This window comes from Columba livia, chromosome 14 (genome assembly GCF_036013475.1).
Source record: "Columba livia isolate bColLiv1 breed racing homer chromosome 14, bColLiv1.pat.W.v2, whole genome shotgun sequence".
Lineage (NCBI taxonomy): Eukaryota > Metazoa > Chordata > Aves > Columbiformes > Columbidae > Columba > Columba livia.
In genome coordinates this window covers 17,775,783-17,794,088 of record NC_088615.1, presented here as the reverse complement: position 1 = coordinate 17,794,088, position 18,306 = coordinate 17,775,783, and the positions used below count along the sequence as shown (strand labels likewise).

The 18,306-nt window shown below is 51.5% G+C and overlaps 2 protein-coding genes across 2 annotated transcripts; both read right to left on the bottom strand.

Annotated features, from left to right (window-relative positions):
* Positions 1-204: 204 nt before the first annotated feature.
* LOC110359451 (protocadherin beta-15-like) lies at positions 205-9,253 on the bottom strand. Its single transcript, XM_065030256.1, has one exon. It carries the CDS (start codon positions 3,882-3,884, stop codon positions 1,443-1,445), a length of 2,442 nt encoding a protein of 813 aa, XP_064886328.1. The 5' UTR covers positions 3,885-9,253; the 3' UTR covers positions 205-1,442.
* A 196-nt stretch (positions 9,254-9,449) lies between these two features.
* Positions 9,450-13,828, bottom strand: LOC102085750 (protocadherin beta-4-like). The gene has a single exon (XM_013367308.3). The coding sequence runs from the start codon at positions 13,584-13,586 to the stop codon at positions 11,151-11,153; it is 2,436 nt and encodes an 811-aa protein (XP_013222762.2). The 5' UTR covers positions 13,587-13,828; the 3' UTR covers positions 9,450-11,150.
* Between the last annotated feature and the right edge of the window lie 4,478 nt (positions 13,829-18,306).

The window sequence follows — 18,306 nt, the reverse complement described above, 5'->3', positions numbered from 1 at the left end:
GCCAGAAGCTCAGTGCTCAGAAGTGCTGTAGACACCTGCCAGCAATCTCCTTCTGTTCATGTTTTTCCTTAATGTTCTAACAGCCACATCTCCAAAATGCTAAACCTTACCTCAGCCAGGAGAAAAAATTCCCAGCATTTTTAACACTTCAACAGAGCTTTCCCAGAAAGAACATCTCTACAAAGAGTACTTTTGCAACTCAAGTCAGTTGGGTGTTCTTTTTATTCCACTTTTACACAGAAACGTATCGCAGTTCACAAGAGTACAGTTTATAACTGCACCATCACGCAGCATGAGTGTTTCCAAAAATTCTGTGCCACTCTGCCTTCATTCACAAAAACCAATATTATACATTGTGTGGCAATCCTTAGACAAAATACAGGAGAAAATTCTCAAATACAGCACACAGAGTAGAAGGAGAAAGGGCAAAAGGAAGAATGTAAAAGCTCTACATAAACCCAGAAAATAATCTAGGAAAAGCTTTCCACTCCCATCCCTCTAAATTTGGGAACAACAGTGATGAGACCAAACACAGTGACCCTTTATAAGTTCATCTCAGTTCTACCTTCAGATGAACTCCTTTGAAGTGACCTATGGAGTTTTCTTACAATGCACTCAAAGACAACAAATGTGTGTTCACAACCCTGTACAGTTACAGTCTATGCCAACATCATTTGTGCTCCTGTAATTTCAAGGCAATCACAAGGACAAAGCCCAGCCATGAACCCACCTTTCACGTGTCAAAGCAAAATCTCAATCTGCTTTTCGCTGCTCTCCCATGGAGATGATAAGACTTCCATTCTACAAGGGTCAAAATATCTTTGTTTCCTGAGGAGCTGTATGTGAGCAACTCCCAACTTCACTGAACAGCACTAGGGCAGCATATGCAGACACACAACATATGTATAGAGAGACATGGCGACCAGAAGACACAACACACAGATGTCACACATCTCAGAGACATAGATATCCAGACCCCAGAGCAGAAAAAGCCCCATGTTTGCACCACATTGTAACACAGTACTCACAACTTCCTTGCTTTCCTGACCCAGGAGAAGGGCTACGTGCATTTCAGCAAGAAGTTGACTTGTCTCCTTGACCAGGCCATTGAGTTACAGCAGAGAATAAGAGGGCCATGGTCTTGCCGAACAGCAAGTGAGACAAGAACTTAGCTGGGGACCCAGGGATTAACCCACACTAGAAGCATTTCAGAAATGGCTGTAACAGCAAAAACATACTGTTACTTGTCTGAGGAATCCTTTAGCTTCATCTGTTTGCTGTTTTCAGTGGGAGAAAAGTATTAATCTGATGAAAAATCGGAGGGTAAACTGCTGACAACAACTGCAAATGCAGATGAACTCCGAGGAAAACATTGTCACATGTTGTAGCCCACATTCCTTCCTATCACAAGACCTGAAGACTCTGGCTGTGCTGACTCCAAACTACTTAAAGGAAAGACTATTGAACGGTTCTGCAGAGAGCATGCCTGGGTTGTTTGCTGCCACGTCATCCAGGGTGATAGGGCCAAGGGGGAAATCCTGTTCATTGTCAGTGCCCCTGCCCATGGTGCAGTGCTGTGGTGGCAGGCTGGGGAGGATGGGCTTCAAGAACTTGAACTCACTGTTGCCTGAGCCTGTTGTGAGGCTGATCTCATAGCAATAGGGGTGGGGCAGAGTGCCTGCAGCTGCTGCATCAGCCAGGCCGCTCTGCAAGTTTCCAGCACTGCAGAGTACTTGCCCACCCTTCAGCTCCTTTCTCTTGTAAACCTTGATAGCAACAAAGGCTCCCATAGATGCAAGGAAGAGAAGTGAGACAAAGACCAAAGAAATTATTAAATACATTGTCAGGGAGTCACCCTCATCCTCTGTGGCCAGGCTGCTGTGCGTTATGTGCACGTCTGAGAAGTCACTGAGCAGAAGCGCACTCAGTGATGCTGTGGCTGACAGTGGTGGCTGCCCATTGTCTCGCACCAGAACAACAAGTTTCTGCTTCACAGCATCTCTCTCGGTCACGGGCCTCCTCAGCCGCACCTCCCCACTTTGGGCACCCACCACAAACAGCCCGGGGTCAGTGGCCCTCAGCAAGTGGTACGAGAGCCATGAGTTCTGTCCCGAGTCAGCATCAACGGCCACTACTTTGGTGACAACGTAGCCAGCCTCAGCTGACAAGGGCACCAGCTCGCTGGATGGTGGGCTGCTATCCTGTGAAGGGTACAGCACCAGTGGCGCATTGTCATTCTCATCCACTACAACAAGGCAGACAGTGACGTTGGCACTGAGGGCAGGAGACCCAGCATCAGAGGCATGCACTAAGACTTCAATCTGCTTCACTTGCTCATAGTCCAGAGGCCGCAACACAAACACATCCCCATTCTCAGAGTTCACAGAGATGCAGGAGCAGGGAGGCTGCTCTGTGGGGTGGGCTGGTAACAGGGAATAGGTCACCTTGGCATTGGACCCTGTGTCGGCATCTGCAGCACTCACAGCTCCAACAAGCACCGTGGGGACATTATTCTCACGCACATACATGGTGTACGAAGTCTGGTTGAAGACAGGTGCATTGTCATTCACATCAGAGATGTCCACCGTGAAGGTCTGGGTGGTTGTGAGAGGAGGTGACCCTGCGTCTGCTGCAGTGACACTGAGAATGTACTGTGCAGTCTCCTCCCGGTCCAATGTGCTCACAGTCACCAGCTCATAGTAATTCTTATAGGCTGGATGCAGGGAGAAGAACAGCTGGTCCTCAAGGGCACAGGAGATCTTCCCGTTGGCTCCAGAATCTCTGTCCCTGACAGCAAAGAGGGCGACCACTGTCCCAGGTAATGCGTTCTCAGGGAGGGGGCTGCTGAAGGAACTGACCACCAGTTCTGGAGCGTTGTCATTCACATCCACCACCTCCACCAACACCTTGCAGATTGCTGACAGGCCACCACCGTCTGTGGCCTGCACAGTGAGCTCATGATTCTCTGCTGCCTCAAAGTCCAGAGGCTTTGTGAGTTTAATTTCACCACTCACAGGGTCAATTACGAATGCAGAGTCACTCTCACCCACTGCTTGGCTGAACTGATAGGAGATGTCCCCATTAGGACCTTCATCCAGATCAGTCGCCACCACACTGAGAATAACAGAGCCTTCTGGTGCATTTTCCAAAATGTGAGCAACATATAACTCCTGCAAAAACACTGGAGAGTTGTCATTTACATCTAGAACAACAATGTGGATTTGTGTGGTCCCACTCCTGGGCGGAGAGCCTCCGTCTATTGCAATGAGACTGAAACCCATCTCTGATTGCTCCTCTCTGTCCAGCGGCTTTTCCAGGACCAGTTCCACATATTTCTTGCCCTTAATCCGAGTCCCAAAAGAGATACTAAAGTACGCATTCTCTGGAGAGATGCTGTAAGTCTGGATGCTGTTGCTGCCAACATCCAGGTCCCGAGCACCTACCAGTGGGAAACGTGAGCCCGGGTTGCTGGTTTCCAGAATCTTAAAAGTGACTTGATCCTCCGGGAAAACGGGCGCATGGTCATTGATGTCCTCCACGGTCACCTCGACCCGCAAGAACTGCAGGGGGTTGGCCAGCACCAGCTCGAAGGGCAGCGTGCAGGTAGCGGCCTGGCTGCACAGCTCCTCCCGGTCCAGCCTCTCCGCCACGAGCAGGCGGCCGGTGCCGCGCTCTAAGCGAAAGTGCTGCCGGCCGTCCTCCGAGGCCAGGCGGGCGCGGCGAGCCGAGAGCTGCGCCGGGGCCAGCCCCGCGTCCTCCGCCACGTTGCCTACCACCGAGCCGCTCTCCCCCTCCTCGGCTACGGAGTACCGCAGGGGCTGGGAGCGAGCGTGCGGCAGGAACAGGAAAGCAGAGAGACAAAGCACTTGCCTTGCGATCGCCATGTCGGGTCGGTCCGGGACAGCCTCCGTCTCGCGGATCGCCCGCGCAGTCCTCCGCGGAAAGCGGCACCCGGCAGCAGCGCGGCGGTGTGCCGGCCGGAGGGCGTTCTCCCTCTCTCCCCGCTTCTTTATCGCCGAGTCCGCCTGGCGGCCCGGAGAACGACTGTCATGGCGCGGCAGCGAATGGCACGGGGCACCGCTCACCGCCGCTCTCCGCCGCTTCCCGGCAGGGCTGGGCTGGGCTGGGCTGCGCTGAGCTGAGCTGGGCAGGGCGGGCCGGATTCGACCGCCTCACCGCTCGCAGCCGCTCGGCGACGTCTTGGCCGGGAGCGCCACCCTGCGGCCCGCCGCCAGACTGCGCCCGCCGCCGCCCGCTTGCCTGCGCGGCGGCCTCGCACCGGCACACGGACCCGCGCGCACACGCGCGGCTGCGGCCGCTCGCCCTCCTGGGGTCCCGCGGCAGAACGAGTACAGAGCACGCTGGGGAGTGAAGTGGAGGGACAGAGAGACAAGAGCCCTGCGGAGCCGCCGAGCCTTCCAGAGCGCACGAGAAGCGCCAGCGCCTGCCCCGCGTCTTTCCTCGCTCTGTGAAGCGCCCGGCTTCGTCTGCGCTTGGATCCCGGGAGGCCAATCCGTACCTTTCGGCACGACAACCTCAAAATGTTTCCCACGGTACGACGAAAGCTGAGCAGAGGGACAGAGCCGCCTTCCCCGTCTGGAGAAACCGGGCAAGGGCCTCCGTCGGGACATCACGCAGGTAACAGAAGGGCTCGGCGAGACATCGAGTCAGGAGCCTGACGAACGGGAAGGGAGGCGGGTCATGACAAGGCTTAGGCGTGAATGCACGGGGCTGTTCTTTCTGGGTCGGTTTCCCTGTCACCAGCGGGCTGCGACGTGCACAGCGATTCTTCGTCCTTGCCCGCCCCGACTCAGCGGTGAACGCCAGCGGTTACTGTTTTCGTCCTCTGTCCAGGAGCGTCTCTGAGCTGGAGAAAGCAGCTTGATGCCGGAGAAGCAGTGTCGGAGGGTGGCAGCTGCCCGTGCTCTCGGACCGGCACAACCGGCGTTGGCAGAAGTTACAGCACCTGCGGCGCGTTGTCTTTCTGGTCCACGATCACCAGCCGCACCGACACGTTGCTGCTCAGCGCCGGCGCGCCGCCGTCCTCCGCCCGCACCCACAGCCCCACCTCGCGCACCTCCTCGTAGTCGAACGAGCGCAGCGCGTACAGCGCGCCCGTCTCCGCCTCCACCGACACGTACGACGACAGCGGCGCGCCCCTCCCCCAGCCGGTACCTCCCGGTCCAGCTCTCTCGCCGTCACCACACGATAACAGTACTCGAAGGACTTCTCTAGACGGAACGGTGGAAATACTCATCTGCTGACAGCATCGGCAGCGCTCTGGCGCTGGGCAGCGGCCAGTGCATCGCAGTCCTCCCACTCCTGCTTAGCCAACACCGCTTGCTGCAGCCCGGCGCTTGCCAGCATACCTGACAGCAGTGCTTACAGAATCAGGGACATGCGTCTCTGACAAGTCCTGCCCACTGCATTGCTTCCTATAACGGCACCTCCGACGAGCCACTCAGAAAGCTCAGCAACGTGTTCAGGCCCTGCAGTGCACAAAATAGTCTCTCCCTCTCATAGGGTAAAAACAAGAATAAGCCATCTGGATATGAACTGCAGGAGACAAACAAACCGTCGAACTGGAACATCCCAAAAGGCCAGCAGTCTTACACCAGGAGGGGCTAGTTCCTTGTCATCTCACCAAGAGACACATGCTGATTCTCGGACCGTGACAAATTCTGAATATAATAGTTCACACAATTGGAAGATATTAATACAGATAAACCAAGGTCCCTTTAGAAGTGGGGAACCCCGAGCACAGGAGCATCACACAGCACTCCAGCCATACAGACCATGCCATGCAGACCCTGGTCATAGGAAAGAATGAGCACCCGCATTTCAGTCATGCAAGACATTACAATACTTATTTGCAAGAAAGCTATTCTCTTGATTATTTTGAGTGTCACAATAAAGGAATTCCCATATGGACCTCTCTGTCACAGGTGATGGTCTCACCTGTACCAAGTGGGAGTTCCCTGCAACTTCCTTGTTTACAATGAGTGAGGTTTATCATTCTGCTACAAAATTTCTGTGTCACAACACAGTACAGGACATCTGAAGTCTGTACCTGATTTGAGATTGTAAGGGGCTGGGTGTCAGTCTCTTCCCAAGGTACAGGTGATAGCATGAGAGGAAATAGCCTGAAGTTGCACCAGGGGAAGTTTAGATTGTATACTAACAAAACTTCATACATATGAAGTATTGTCAAGCATTGGCACAGGCTGCCCAGGGAAGTGGTTGAGTTGCCATCCCAGGATGCAGTGCTCAGGAACATGGTTTGCTGGTGGACTTGGTAGTCTTCAGGTTAACAGTTGGAATTGGTGATCTCAGGGACCTTTTCTAACTGAAATGATTCTATGATTCTACTCAGGTTAACTGGATAGCAAATCATTTCCACCTCTGTGTCACAGCCAGAAGCTCAGGGTTAAATAGACCCACAGATACCTTCCAACAACTCTGTCCTCCACAGAATTTTCCCCAGTGCTCTATTGTTTGTATCTCCAAATGACAGAAATGTAGCCACTCTACCTTCCTCAGGCAGGGGACCAAATGAGAAAAAAACCTCCCAGCCTCCTGAAATCTTTAACTGAGGTTTTCTAATAAGAACATCTCTACAAAGACTACTTTCTTGACTAAAGTAGGCATTCCTCTTATTTCACTTTTACACATAACTCTATTACAGTTCAGAAGGTCACAGTTTATGACTGCAGCACAACACAGCATAAGGGTTTCCAGATGTTCTGTGATACACTGCCTTCATTGAAACAATCTGTTATTATACAGGGAGTGACAGTCATTCTTAAGAGAAATGTGTAAGACAATGCTCAAAGATGGTTCTTAGGGCAGAAGGAGAACAGGCAGAAAGGAGAATATAAACCCAGAAACCCAGAAAATTGCCTCGGGACAGTTTTCTACTCCCATCAAGAAGCCTCTGAATTTGGAAACAACAACGATATGAACAAAATCAATGGCTCTTTTCCAAGTTCATCTCGACTCTAACTTCCAACACAACCCTTTGAAACAACTTCTGGAGGTTCCTTACAACACACTCAAAGACTATTAATGTGTTTTCACAACTCTGTATACTTGCCACCTTTTAGCAGGCAATTCCCCTGCATCAAAATTTAACAAGTGGGACAGAAGACAAGCTTGGCAAAACAGGGAACTCCTCAGAGATTTCATGAGGAAAAAGAAATTGTATCATCTCTGGGAGCAAGGTCAAGCTTTGCAGGAAGATTGTAAAGCTTTGGTTCTTACACGCAGGGAGAAGACATGGAAGGCCAGAGATCAGTAGAGATGAAACTGGCCAGTGGTGTGTTGGACAGCAAGAAAGGCTTTTTAAAGTACATTAATAGCAAGAGGAAGTCTGAAGAAAACATTGGATGGATACTTGTTGAAGCTGGTCACTTGACTGACAGGGATGAAGAATAAGTGGAGGCACTAAAGCTTTTCTTGCCTCGGGCTTCAATTATACTGATAGACCTTGTGCTGTCCCATCCACCGACTCAGAGGACCAAAAGTTTGGGAACAGTGACTTTGAATTGGTGGACTCTGAAGTTGTAAGGGACCAGCTCTATCAGCTGAATGTTCACAAGTCCATGGGACTGATGGGATTCATCCCAGAGTACTGAAAGGGCTGATAGATATTACAGGAGGACCTTTCTTGATCATCTGTCAAAGGTCTTGGGAGTCTGCAGACATCCCTGCTGACTGGAAGCTGGCCAGGGTTCTTCCAACTTACAAGAAGGGCCTAAAAGCAGACCCAGGAATCTACAGACCTGTTTGTCTAACCTCAGTTATTGGAAAAATTATGGTGACAATCATGGTGGGTACTGCTGAAAGGCATTTAAACAACAACACAATAACCAGGCACAGTCAACATGGGCTCACCAAGAGAAAGTCCTGTTTAACTATTGTGACCTTCTTCTATGATAAGGTCACTTGCCTCATGGATAAAGGGAAGGTGGTCACTGTAGTTTTCCTGGATTTTAGTAAGGCTTTAGATACTGACCCTCGCAGCATCCTTCTGGACACATTGTCCAACTGTGACATGAGCAGGTTCACAGTGCTCTGGGTGAAGAAGTGGCTGAAGTGTAGAGTTCAAAGCGCTGTATTGAATGGGGTGATCTCTCACTGATGACAGGCGTTTCTCAGGGTGCATTTCCAGGCCCAGCTCTGTTTAATATTTTCATCAATGATCTAGACGCAGATCCTTGCAATTGAAAAGAAAGAGTGCCCCTGTTTCAGTCATTCAAGTCATTTTAGGACTTTCCTGCATGAAAGAAATTCTCTTTGTCATTTTTGATGTCACAGTAAAATAAGTTCCCATGTAGACTTTTTGCTTGCAGAGGGCTTTCGCACCAGCACCATGTGGGAGATGCTTGCACATTCCTTGGTTACAATGAGTTGAGCTTATCCATCCACCACAGGATTTGCGCAGCACAACAAAATACAGGATAGCACAGCACAGGCCTGCACCTGAAAGGATGCTGTAAGGAGTTGGATGTCTGTCTCTTCCCAAGTAGTAAGTGATAGGACAAGAGTAAATTTGCTTAAGTAGTACCAGGAGAAGTTTAGATTGGATATTAAGAGAAAAATATTCACCAAAAGGATTGTCAAGCAATGGAACAAGCTCCCAGGAAAGCAGTTGAGTCACCATCCCCTGACATAGCATGCAGGGACATGGTTTAGTATTGGACTTGGTAGTTCTATGTTTACAGTTGGACTCAAATGGTCTCAAGGACCTTTTGGAACCTAAATGATTCTGTGATTCTACTTGGGTTAACTGGATAGTCATCATTCACTACCCCATGTGCAATGGTCTTACAGTCAGCAGCATTTCACCAGTCTGTCTTCAGGACTTACCTTTTCATCAGGGCCTAGTGAAAGGGACGGCTTTATTCCTCTGCTTTTCCTGAGAGCAAAGGCTCTCCCTGGTAGCTGTTTTCACCCATAAAATGCCACTTCCTGGCACTCCCCCAAGTACTTTCCAAAGAAACAAGTGTGCTGTCCATCTGCCATCCATCATCTGAAACGTCTACACATTTAGTGTCACAAACATTTTGTGCTCAAACACCTCAGAGTTCCCATCTGCAGCTGGAGTTGTCCAAAGAGTTGGAGAGGTCACTCCCCCCACCTCACTGCTTTGATGACGTCTTTGCACACCCAGGGCAACTCTTAGGGCAGGGGCCAGTTTCCCCAGACCTGGATTGAACTGGGCCCTGTCACAGCCAGAAGCTCAGTGCTCTGAAGACCTGTAGACACCTGCTAGCAATTCCCTTCTCCCGCAGTTTTCCAGAAAGCTCTATCGGCTGTATCTCCAAAATGCAGAAATGTACCTGCTCAACCTTACCTCAGTAATGGAACAAAATGAGAAAAAATATTCCAGCCTCCTGAAACCTTTCCACAGAAGAATGTCTCTATAAAGATTGTCTTAACACATGGCATTGAGGTATTCTCTTTATTTCACTTTTACGCACAATGGTATCGTGATTAACAATGGTACAGTTTATAAGTGCAACACAACACAGTCAGAGTGTTCCTAAGCATTCCATGCCACACTGCATTCTTCCAAAGTCTCTTACTACACATGTGGTGACAGTCTTTCTTATGAGGAATAGGTAAGATAATACTCAAACACAGTTCACAAAGCAGAAAGGGCAAAAATTAGAATGCAAAAGCTCTACACAAACCCAGAATTTCATCTCAGGACAGCTTTGCATTCCCGTCACAAAGCCTCTGAATTTGGGAACAACAGTGTCAAGACCAAACTCAACAGCCCCTTTCCAAGTTCATATCAATCCTACCTCTGACAAACTTCTTTGAGGTGAATTCTGGAGTTTCCTTACAATGCGCTCAAAGACAATGAATGTGTTTTCACAACTCTGTACAGTTATAGTCTATACCAACATAGTTCTTTTTATTTAAGTTTTAGACATAACTGTATTGCAGTTCACAATGGTACAGTTCACAATTGCAACACGAGACAGCTTGAGGTTTTCTGAAAATTCCATGTCACACTGCCTTCATTCACACAATCCGTTACTGTATGTGGGATGAGAGTCCTTCTTAAGAGGAATAGGTTAAAGACAGTTCACAAAGAAAGAGAAAGGGCAAAAACAAGAATGCAAAAAGCTCTACACAAACCCTGCAAATCATCTCGAGACACCTTTCCAGTCCCTTCAAGAAACCTCTGAAATCAGGAACAACAATGACAGGACCAAACTCAGTGACCCTTTCCAAGTTCATCTGATTCTACCTTCGGACAAACTCCTTTGAGGAGACTCATGGAGATTCCTTACAATGTATTCAGACAAAGAATGGTTCTTCGCCACTCCGTATAGTTACAGTCTCTAGCAACATTATTTGTGCTGCTGTAGTGTAAAGGCAATTCCAAGGACAAAGCTCTCCTGCCCATCCCCCTTTCATGTGCCAAAACAAAGTCTCATTCTGCATGTTGCCACTCTCCCCTGGAGAAGCTGAGGGTGTTGTTTTACATGCATCAAAATACCTTTCTTGCCTGATGAGCTGAAACTCTGTGCATCAGAGTGGATGAATGCGAGCAACTCCCTGCTTCAGCATACAGTACTAGGGCAGCATATGCAGACACAAAACGGCTCTATGGATGGACATAGTGACCAAAAGGCAAAATACACAGAGCCCACACATGTCAGACACAGAGACATGGAGAACCCAGAGCAGAAAGAGCCCCGTGCTTGCAATTGTAACACAGTACTCACAACATCCTTGCTCTCCAAACCCAGAAGGGCCACGTGCATTTCAAGGAGCAGGTAATTAGTCTGCATGACTGTGCCACTGTCTTACAACACAAAAGAAGAGGCCCACGGTCTTGCCTAACAGAAAAACAAGGACTCAGCTGGGGGCCTGAAACTAACTTTACACTTGCAGCATTAAAGAAATGGCTCCAAGAGAGCTGGAACATAGTATTAACTGTCTGAGGGAGCCTTTAGATGATCCTGTTTCCTATTTTGAGGGGGACACAAGCTCTCACCTGAGTAAAATTCTGAGGGAAATCAATGTTGAAGATTGCAAATGCAGATTTACTCTGGAGACACCATTGTGACATGTTGAAGCCCACAACCTTTCCTATCATGACGCCTCAAACCACTGGCTGTGCTGACTCCACACTACCTAAAGGAGAGGCTATTGAACTGCTCTGCACAGAGCATCGCTGGGTTGCCTGGTGCCACATCCTCCGTGGTGATAGGGCCACGGGGGAAATCCTGTTCATTGTCTGTGCCCATGGGGAAGTGCTGTGGTGGCAGGCTGGGGAGGATGGGCTTCAGGAACTTGAACTCGCTGTTGCCTGAGCCTGTTGTGAGGCTGATCTCATAGCAATAGGGGTGGGGCAGGGTCCCTGCAGCGGCTGCATCAGCCATGCCTCCCTGCAAGGTGCCAGCACCATAGAGTACATGCCCACCCTTCAGCTCATTTCTCTTGCAAACCTTGCAAACAACAAAGGCTGCCATGGATGTGAGAAAGAGGAGTGAGACAAAGACCAATGAAATTATTAAATACATTGTTAGGGAGTCACCCTCATCCTCGATGGCCAGGCTGCTGTGTGTTATGTGCACGTCTGAGAAGTCACTGAGCAGAAGCGCACTCAGAGAGGCTGTGGCTGACAGCGGTGGCTGCCCGTTGTCTCGCACCAGAACAACAAGCTTCTGCTTCATGGGATCTCTCTCTGTCACGGGCCTCCTCAGCCGCACCTCCCCACTTTGGGCACCCACCACAAACAGCCCGGGGTCAGTGGCCCTTAGCAGGTGGTACGAGAGCCACGAGTTCTGCCCTGAGTCAGCATCGACGGCCACCACTTTGGTGACAAGGTACCCTGCATCAGCTGACATGGGCACCAGCTCACTGGATGGTGGGCTGCTGTCCTGTGAAGGGTACAGCACCAGTGGTGAATTGTCATTCTCATCCACCACAACAAGGCGGACAGTGACATTGGCACTGAGGGCAGGAGACCCAGCATCAGAGGCACTCACCAAGACCTCGAATTGCTTCATCTGCTCATAGTCCAGAGGCCGCAACACAAACACATCCCCATTCTCAGAGTTCACAGAGATGCAGGAACAGGGACGCTGCTCTGTGGGGTGGGCTGGTACCAGAGAATAGATCACCTTGGCATTGGGCCCCACATCAGCATCTACAGCACTGACAGCTCCAACAAGCACTGTGGGGACATTATTCTCATGCACATACATGGTGTATGATGTCTGGTTGAAGACAGGAGCATTGTCATTCACATCAGAGATGTTCACTGTGAAGGTCTGGGTGGTTGTGAGAGGAGGTGACCCCGCATCTGCTGCTGTGACACTGAGGATGTACCGTGCAGTCTCTTCCCGGTCCAACGTGCTCACAGTCACCAGCTCATAGTAATTCTTATAGGCCGGACGCAGGGAGAATGACAGCTGATCCTCAAGGGCACAGGAGACCTTCCCGTTGGCTCCAGAATCTCTGTCTCTGACAGCAAAGACGGCAACCACTGTCCCAGGTAATGCGTTTTCAGGGAGGGGGCTGCTGAAGGAACTGACCACCAGCTCAGGTGCATTGTCATTCACATCCACCACCTCCACCAACACCTTGCAGATTGCTGACAGGCCACCCCCATCTGTGGCCTGCACAGTGAGTTCATATTTCTCAGCTACCTCAAAGTCCAGAGGCTCTGTAAGTTTAATTTCACCACTCGCGGGATCAATCACAAATGCGAAGTCACTCTGGCCCACAACTTGGCTGAACTGATAGGAGATATCTCCATTAGGTCCGGCATCGAGATCGGTTGCCACCACGCTGAGAACCACAGAGCCCTCTGGCATGTTTTCCAAAACCTTCCCAACATACACTTTCTTTGTGAAGACTGGAGCATTGTCATTTACGTCCAGAACAATAATGCAAATTTGGGTTGTCCCACTCCTGGGTGGAGAGCCCCCATCCATCGCAATGACAGTGAAATGCATCTCCACCTTCTCCTCTCTGTCCAGCGGCTTTTCCAAGACCAGTTCCACAAACCTCTCATCCTCACTCTGACCCCCGAATGACACACTAAAGTACCCATTCTCGGGAGAGATGCTGTAAGCCTGGATGCTGTTGCTGCTAACATCCAGGTCCCAAGCACCCACCAGTGGGAAACGCGACCCCGGGTCGCTCCTTTCAGGGATCTTAAAAGTGACTTGTTCCTCCGGGAAAACGGGTGCATGGTCATTAATGTCTTCCACGGTCACCTCGACCCGCAAGAACTGCAGGGGGTTGGCCAGCACCAGCTCGAAGGGCAGCGTGCAGGTAGCGGCCTGCCCGCACAGCTCCTCCCGGTCCAGCCTGTCCGCCACGAGCAGGCGGCCGGTGCCGCGCTCTAAGCGAAAGTGCTGCCGGCCGTCCTCCGAGGCCAGGCGGGCGCGGCGAGCCGAGAGCTGCGCCGGGGCCAGCCCCGCGTCCTCCGCCACGTTGCCTACCACCGAGCCGCTCTCCCCCTCCTCGGCTACGGAGTACCGCAGGGGCTGGGAGCGAGCGTGCGGCAGGAACAGGAAAGCAGAGAGACAAAGCACTTGCCTTGCGAGAGCCATGTCGGGCAGGTTCGGGACAGCCTCCGTCTCGCGGATCGCCCTCGCAGTCCTCCGCGGAAAGCGGCGCCCGGCAGCAGCGCGGCGGAGCAGAGGGCGGCCGCTCTCCCTCTCTCCCTCGTTTATGTCTCGGCAAGTCTGGCTGCCCACACTGAACGCAGCTGCCGCGGTCCGGCAGGGGATGGCACAGGGCACCACTCACCGCCGCTCGCTGCCGCAACTACTGCCCGGCCGGGGCTCGGCTGCGCAGGGCCGGGTCGGGCTCGGCCGCCTCCCCGCTCGCAGCCGCTAGGCGACGTCTTGGCCGGGAGCGCCACCCTGCGGCCCGCCGCCAGACTGCGCCCGCCGCCGCCCGCTGCCCGCGCTCACGCTTCGCACCGGCACACGGACCCGCGCGTACACGCGCGGCTGCAGCCCCTCGCCCGCCTGGGTTCCCACGGCAAAACGGGTGCACAGCGCGCCGGGGAGGGAAGCAGCTGGGACGCAGAGACGAGAGCCTTGCGGGGCCACCGCGTCAGCCCGAGCGCACGGGCAGCGCCACCACTTGCCCCCCGTCTTGCCCCTCTCTCCACTGCCCAGAGCACGCGAATCGGTGTGTGCCCCTGGCTCCAGACAGGCCAGTCCGTACCTTTGGAGAAACACAGGGACAAGCAAATACACCGCGTTTACCACGGGCACTGTCCAGCGGAGGCTGCACCCGGAAGGACGGAGCCTCTTAACCCGGTCGCAGAAACCCAGTAAGAGACTCCGTCGGGGCCCCACGCGGGGAACAGAAGCTCTTGGCGCTACGTAAACTCAGGAGTCTCAGGCTGAGGAAGGTGAATGGAGGCTGGTCCCAGGAAGGCGCAGGCGTGGACTCGCGTAACGGCCGTCTAGTCAATCGGCTGATCAGAAGGAGGATCTGAGCTCCCTCGATCGGTTTCCCTGTGGCCAGCGGGCTGCGACGTGCACAGCGATTCTTAGTCCTTGCCCATCCCGACTCAGCGCTGCTGAGGAACGGGTATTGGCTTCTGTCCGAGGCGCTGTTCATACGCTATTCCTAGAGGTAAGCCGGTTCCAGAGTGCCTGTTTCTGGCCCGGAGGCGAGCATGGCAGAGCTTGACTGAAGAACTGTCGAAGACGGAGAGGAGGAAAAGCCCAGAACGAGACGTAGCGCAGGGAGGCGATGAGGTAGGTGGTAAGCAGGTCCCCCTGGATGCCAGCGGTTACTGCTTCGTCCTCCGCTCGGGAGACTAGCTGAGCTAGAAAAAAAATCGTGATGCCAGAGAAGCAGTGTCGGAACGCAGCTGCTGCCCGCGCTCTCGCTCCAGCACGACCGGCGTCGCCGGTGTGTACAGCAGCTGCGGCGCGTCGTCGTTCTCGTCCACGATCACCAGCCGCACCGACACGTTGCTGCACAGCGCCGGCGCGCCGCCCTCCTCCGCCCGCACCCACAGTCCCACCTCGCGCACCTCCTCGTAGTCGAACGAGCGCAGAGCGTACAGCGCGCCCGTCTCCGCCTCCACCGACACGGACGACGACAGCGGCGCGCCCCGCACACGCCCCTTCCCCAGCCGGTACCGCACGCGTGCGTTCTGCCCCCAGTCCGCGTCCCACGCCCGCACCCTCAGCACCAGCGCGCCCGCCGCGTTGTTCTCGGGCACACGGGCGCTGTAGCGCGCCTCCGCGAACACCGGCGCGCTGTCCTTCACGTCCAGCACCCGCAGACACAGCACCGCGTTGCTCCACAACTCCGGGGACCCGCCGTCCACCAACCACACCGTCACGTTGTACTCCCACACCTCCTCCCGGTCCATTTTCTCGCCAGCACCAGGCGGTAACACTCCTCGAAGGGCTTCTCCAGCCGGAACGGAAGTGACACTCAGATCCACCGACAGCAACTGCAGCGTTCTGGCGCTGGGCAGCAGCCACTACATCGCCGCCCTCCCACACCTGCTCAGCCAACAGCACCTGCAGCTGCCCCGCGCTTGCCTGCATCCCTGACAACAGTGCTTACAGGATCAGGAACATGCGTGTGTTCAGGAGAGTCTCTCCGAAAAGTCCTGCCTACCGTATTCCTTTCTAAACGGCACCTCCGACGAGTCCTTCGGGAAAGCTCAGCAGTGTTTTCAGGCCCTTCAGTGCAGGAAACAGCCCAAACCCTCTTACAGGGTAAAAACCTTAATAAAACATCTAGTTATGAATGGCATGAGACACACAAACCCTTGACTGGAACAACCTGAGAGGCAGCAGTTGTACACGAGAAGCTGGTTGTTCCTCCTCATGGCAGTAAGAGAGACGCAACTCTCTAAGTGTCATTCACAATTCAGTCCCTCATAGCTCACGCTCTTGGAAGAAATTAGCAGAGGTAAGCCTACCTCCCACCAGATGAGGAGAACCCTGAGCAGAGGAGCAGCACACAGGACTGCAGGCACACACTGCATGCCATGCAGACCCCAATCATAGAGAAGAATGAATGCATCTATTTCAGCTTTTTAAGCTATTATAGCACTTTCCTGTAGGAAAACAATTCTCTTCATAATTTCTACTGACAGAGTAGAACAAGTTTGCATGCAGATTTTTTGCTCGTATGTGGCTTTCTCACCTCTACCACAGCAGAGCTGCCTGCACATTCTTCAGACTTGAGATTATTGCTCTGCTACAAAATTTCTGCAGAACAACAAGCATGAGACAGCACAGACGTGCTGAAAGGAGGTTGGAATTAGGTCAGTGTCAGTCTCTTTTCTCGAGTAACAAGTGATAGGATGAGAAAAATTGGCTTCAAGTTGTGCTCAGTGCTCAGACTATCCACACAGGTATTCCAGCAGTTCCCTCCTCCCAACATTTCCCTGAGCTGCATCTCCAAACTGCAGAAAAGCACACCCACAAATCCATTTCTGAGGACAAAAAGAGAAAAGAACTCCCAGCATCCTGAAAACTTTGTCACTGCATTCCCAGAAAGAACATCTCTACAAAGACTACTCTCTCTGTTCAAGAGGGCATTCTTTTTATTTCACTTTTAGACATAAATGTATTGCAGTTCACAAGAGTACAGTTTATAACTGAGGCTCAAGACAGTACGTGAGTTTCCAAATATACTGTGTCACACTGCCTTCATTCACACAATCTGTTATTATACATGGGGTGACAGTCCTTCTTAAGAGGAATAGGTAATAAAATGCTCAAAGACAGTTCACAAAGGAGAAGGAGAAAGGGCAAATACAGGAATGCAAATGCTCTAACACAAACCCAGAAAACTGTCTCAGGACAGCTTTCCACTCCCATCAAGAGGCCTCTGAATTTGCGAGCAAAAATGATATGACCAAAATCAATGGCCCCTTTCCAAGTTCATCTTGATTCAGCCTTTAGAAAAAAATCCTTTGAAGAAACGTGATGAGTTTCCTTAGAATGCACTCAAAGACAATGAATGTCTTTTCAGAATTCTGTACAGTTACTGCCTTTTAGCAGGCACTTTCACTGCATCAAAATTTAACAAGTGGGACAGAAGACCTGCTTGGCAAAACAGGGAACTCCTCAGAGAGTTCATGAGGAAAAAGAAATCATATCATCTCTCGAAGGAAGGTCAGGCTTTGCAGGAAGACTGCAGAGTTTTCATTCCTATATGTAGAGAGAAGACATGAAAGGCCAGAGATCAGTAGAGATGAAACTGGCCAGAGGTGTGTCAGACAACAAGAAAGGCTTTTTTAAGTGCATTAATAATAAGAGGAGGTCCAAAGAAAACATTAGATTTGTAGTTGTTGAAGCTTGTCGCTTGACTAGCAGGGAAGAAGAAGTGGAGGTATTGAATGCTGTTCTTGCCTCGGGCTTCAATTATACTGATAGACCTTGTGCTGTCCCATCCACTGAGTCAAAGGACCACAAGTTTGGGTACAGTGACTTGCCATTGGTGGACACTGAAGTTGCAAGGGACCAGCTCTATCAGCTGAATGTTCACAAGTCCATGGGACTGATGGGATTCATCCCAGAGTACTGAAAGAGCTGGTGCATGTTACAGGAGGACCCCTCTTGATCATCTGCCAAAGGTCTTGGGAGTCTGCAGACGTCCGTGCTGACTGGAAGCTGGCCAGGGTTCTTCCAGTTTACAAGAAGGTGTAAGGACAGACCCTGGAAACTACAGACCTGTTTGTCTAACCTCAGTTATTGGAAAAATTATGGTGACAATCATAGTGGGTACGAATGAAAGAACATGGGCTCACCAAGGGAAAGTCCTGTTTAATTTGACATCCGTCTATGAGAAGCTCACCTGCCTCACAGATGAAGGGAAGGCAGTGGCTGTAGTTTTCCTGGATTTTAGTAAGGCTTTAGATACTGTCCCTCACAGTATCCTTCTGGACACTTTAACCAACTGTGAGATGAGCAGGTTCACAGTCGCCCGAGTGAAGAAGTGGCTGAAGTGTAGAGTTCAAAGCGCTGTATTGAATGGGGTGATCTCTCACTGGTGACAGGCGTTTCTCAGGGTACATTTCTAGGGCCAGCTCTGTTTAATATTTTCATCAATGATCTATATGCAGACCCTTGTCATAGAAAAGAAAGAGTGACCCTGTTTCAGTCATTCAAGCCATTTTAGGACTTTTCTGCAAGAAAGAAAATCCCTTTGTAATTTCTGGTGTCACAGTAAAAGAAGTTCCTATGTAGACTTTTTGCTTGCAGAGGGCTTTCTCACCAGTACCATGTGGGAGATGCTTGTACATTCCTCGGTTACAATGAGTTGAGTTTATCCATC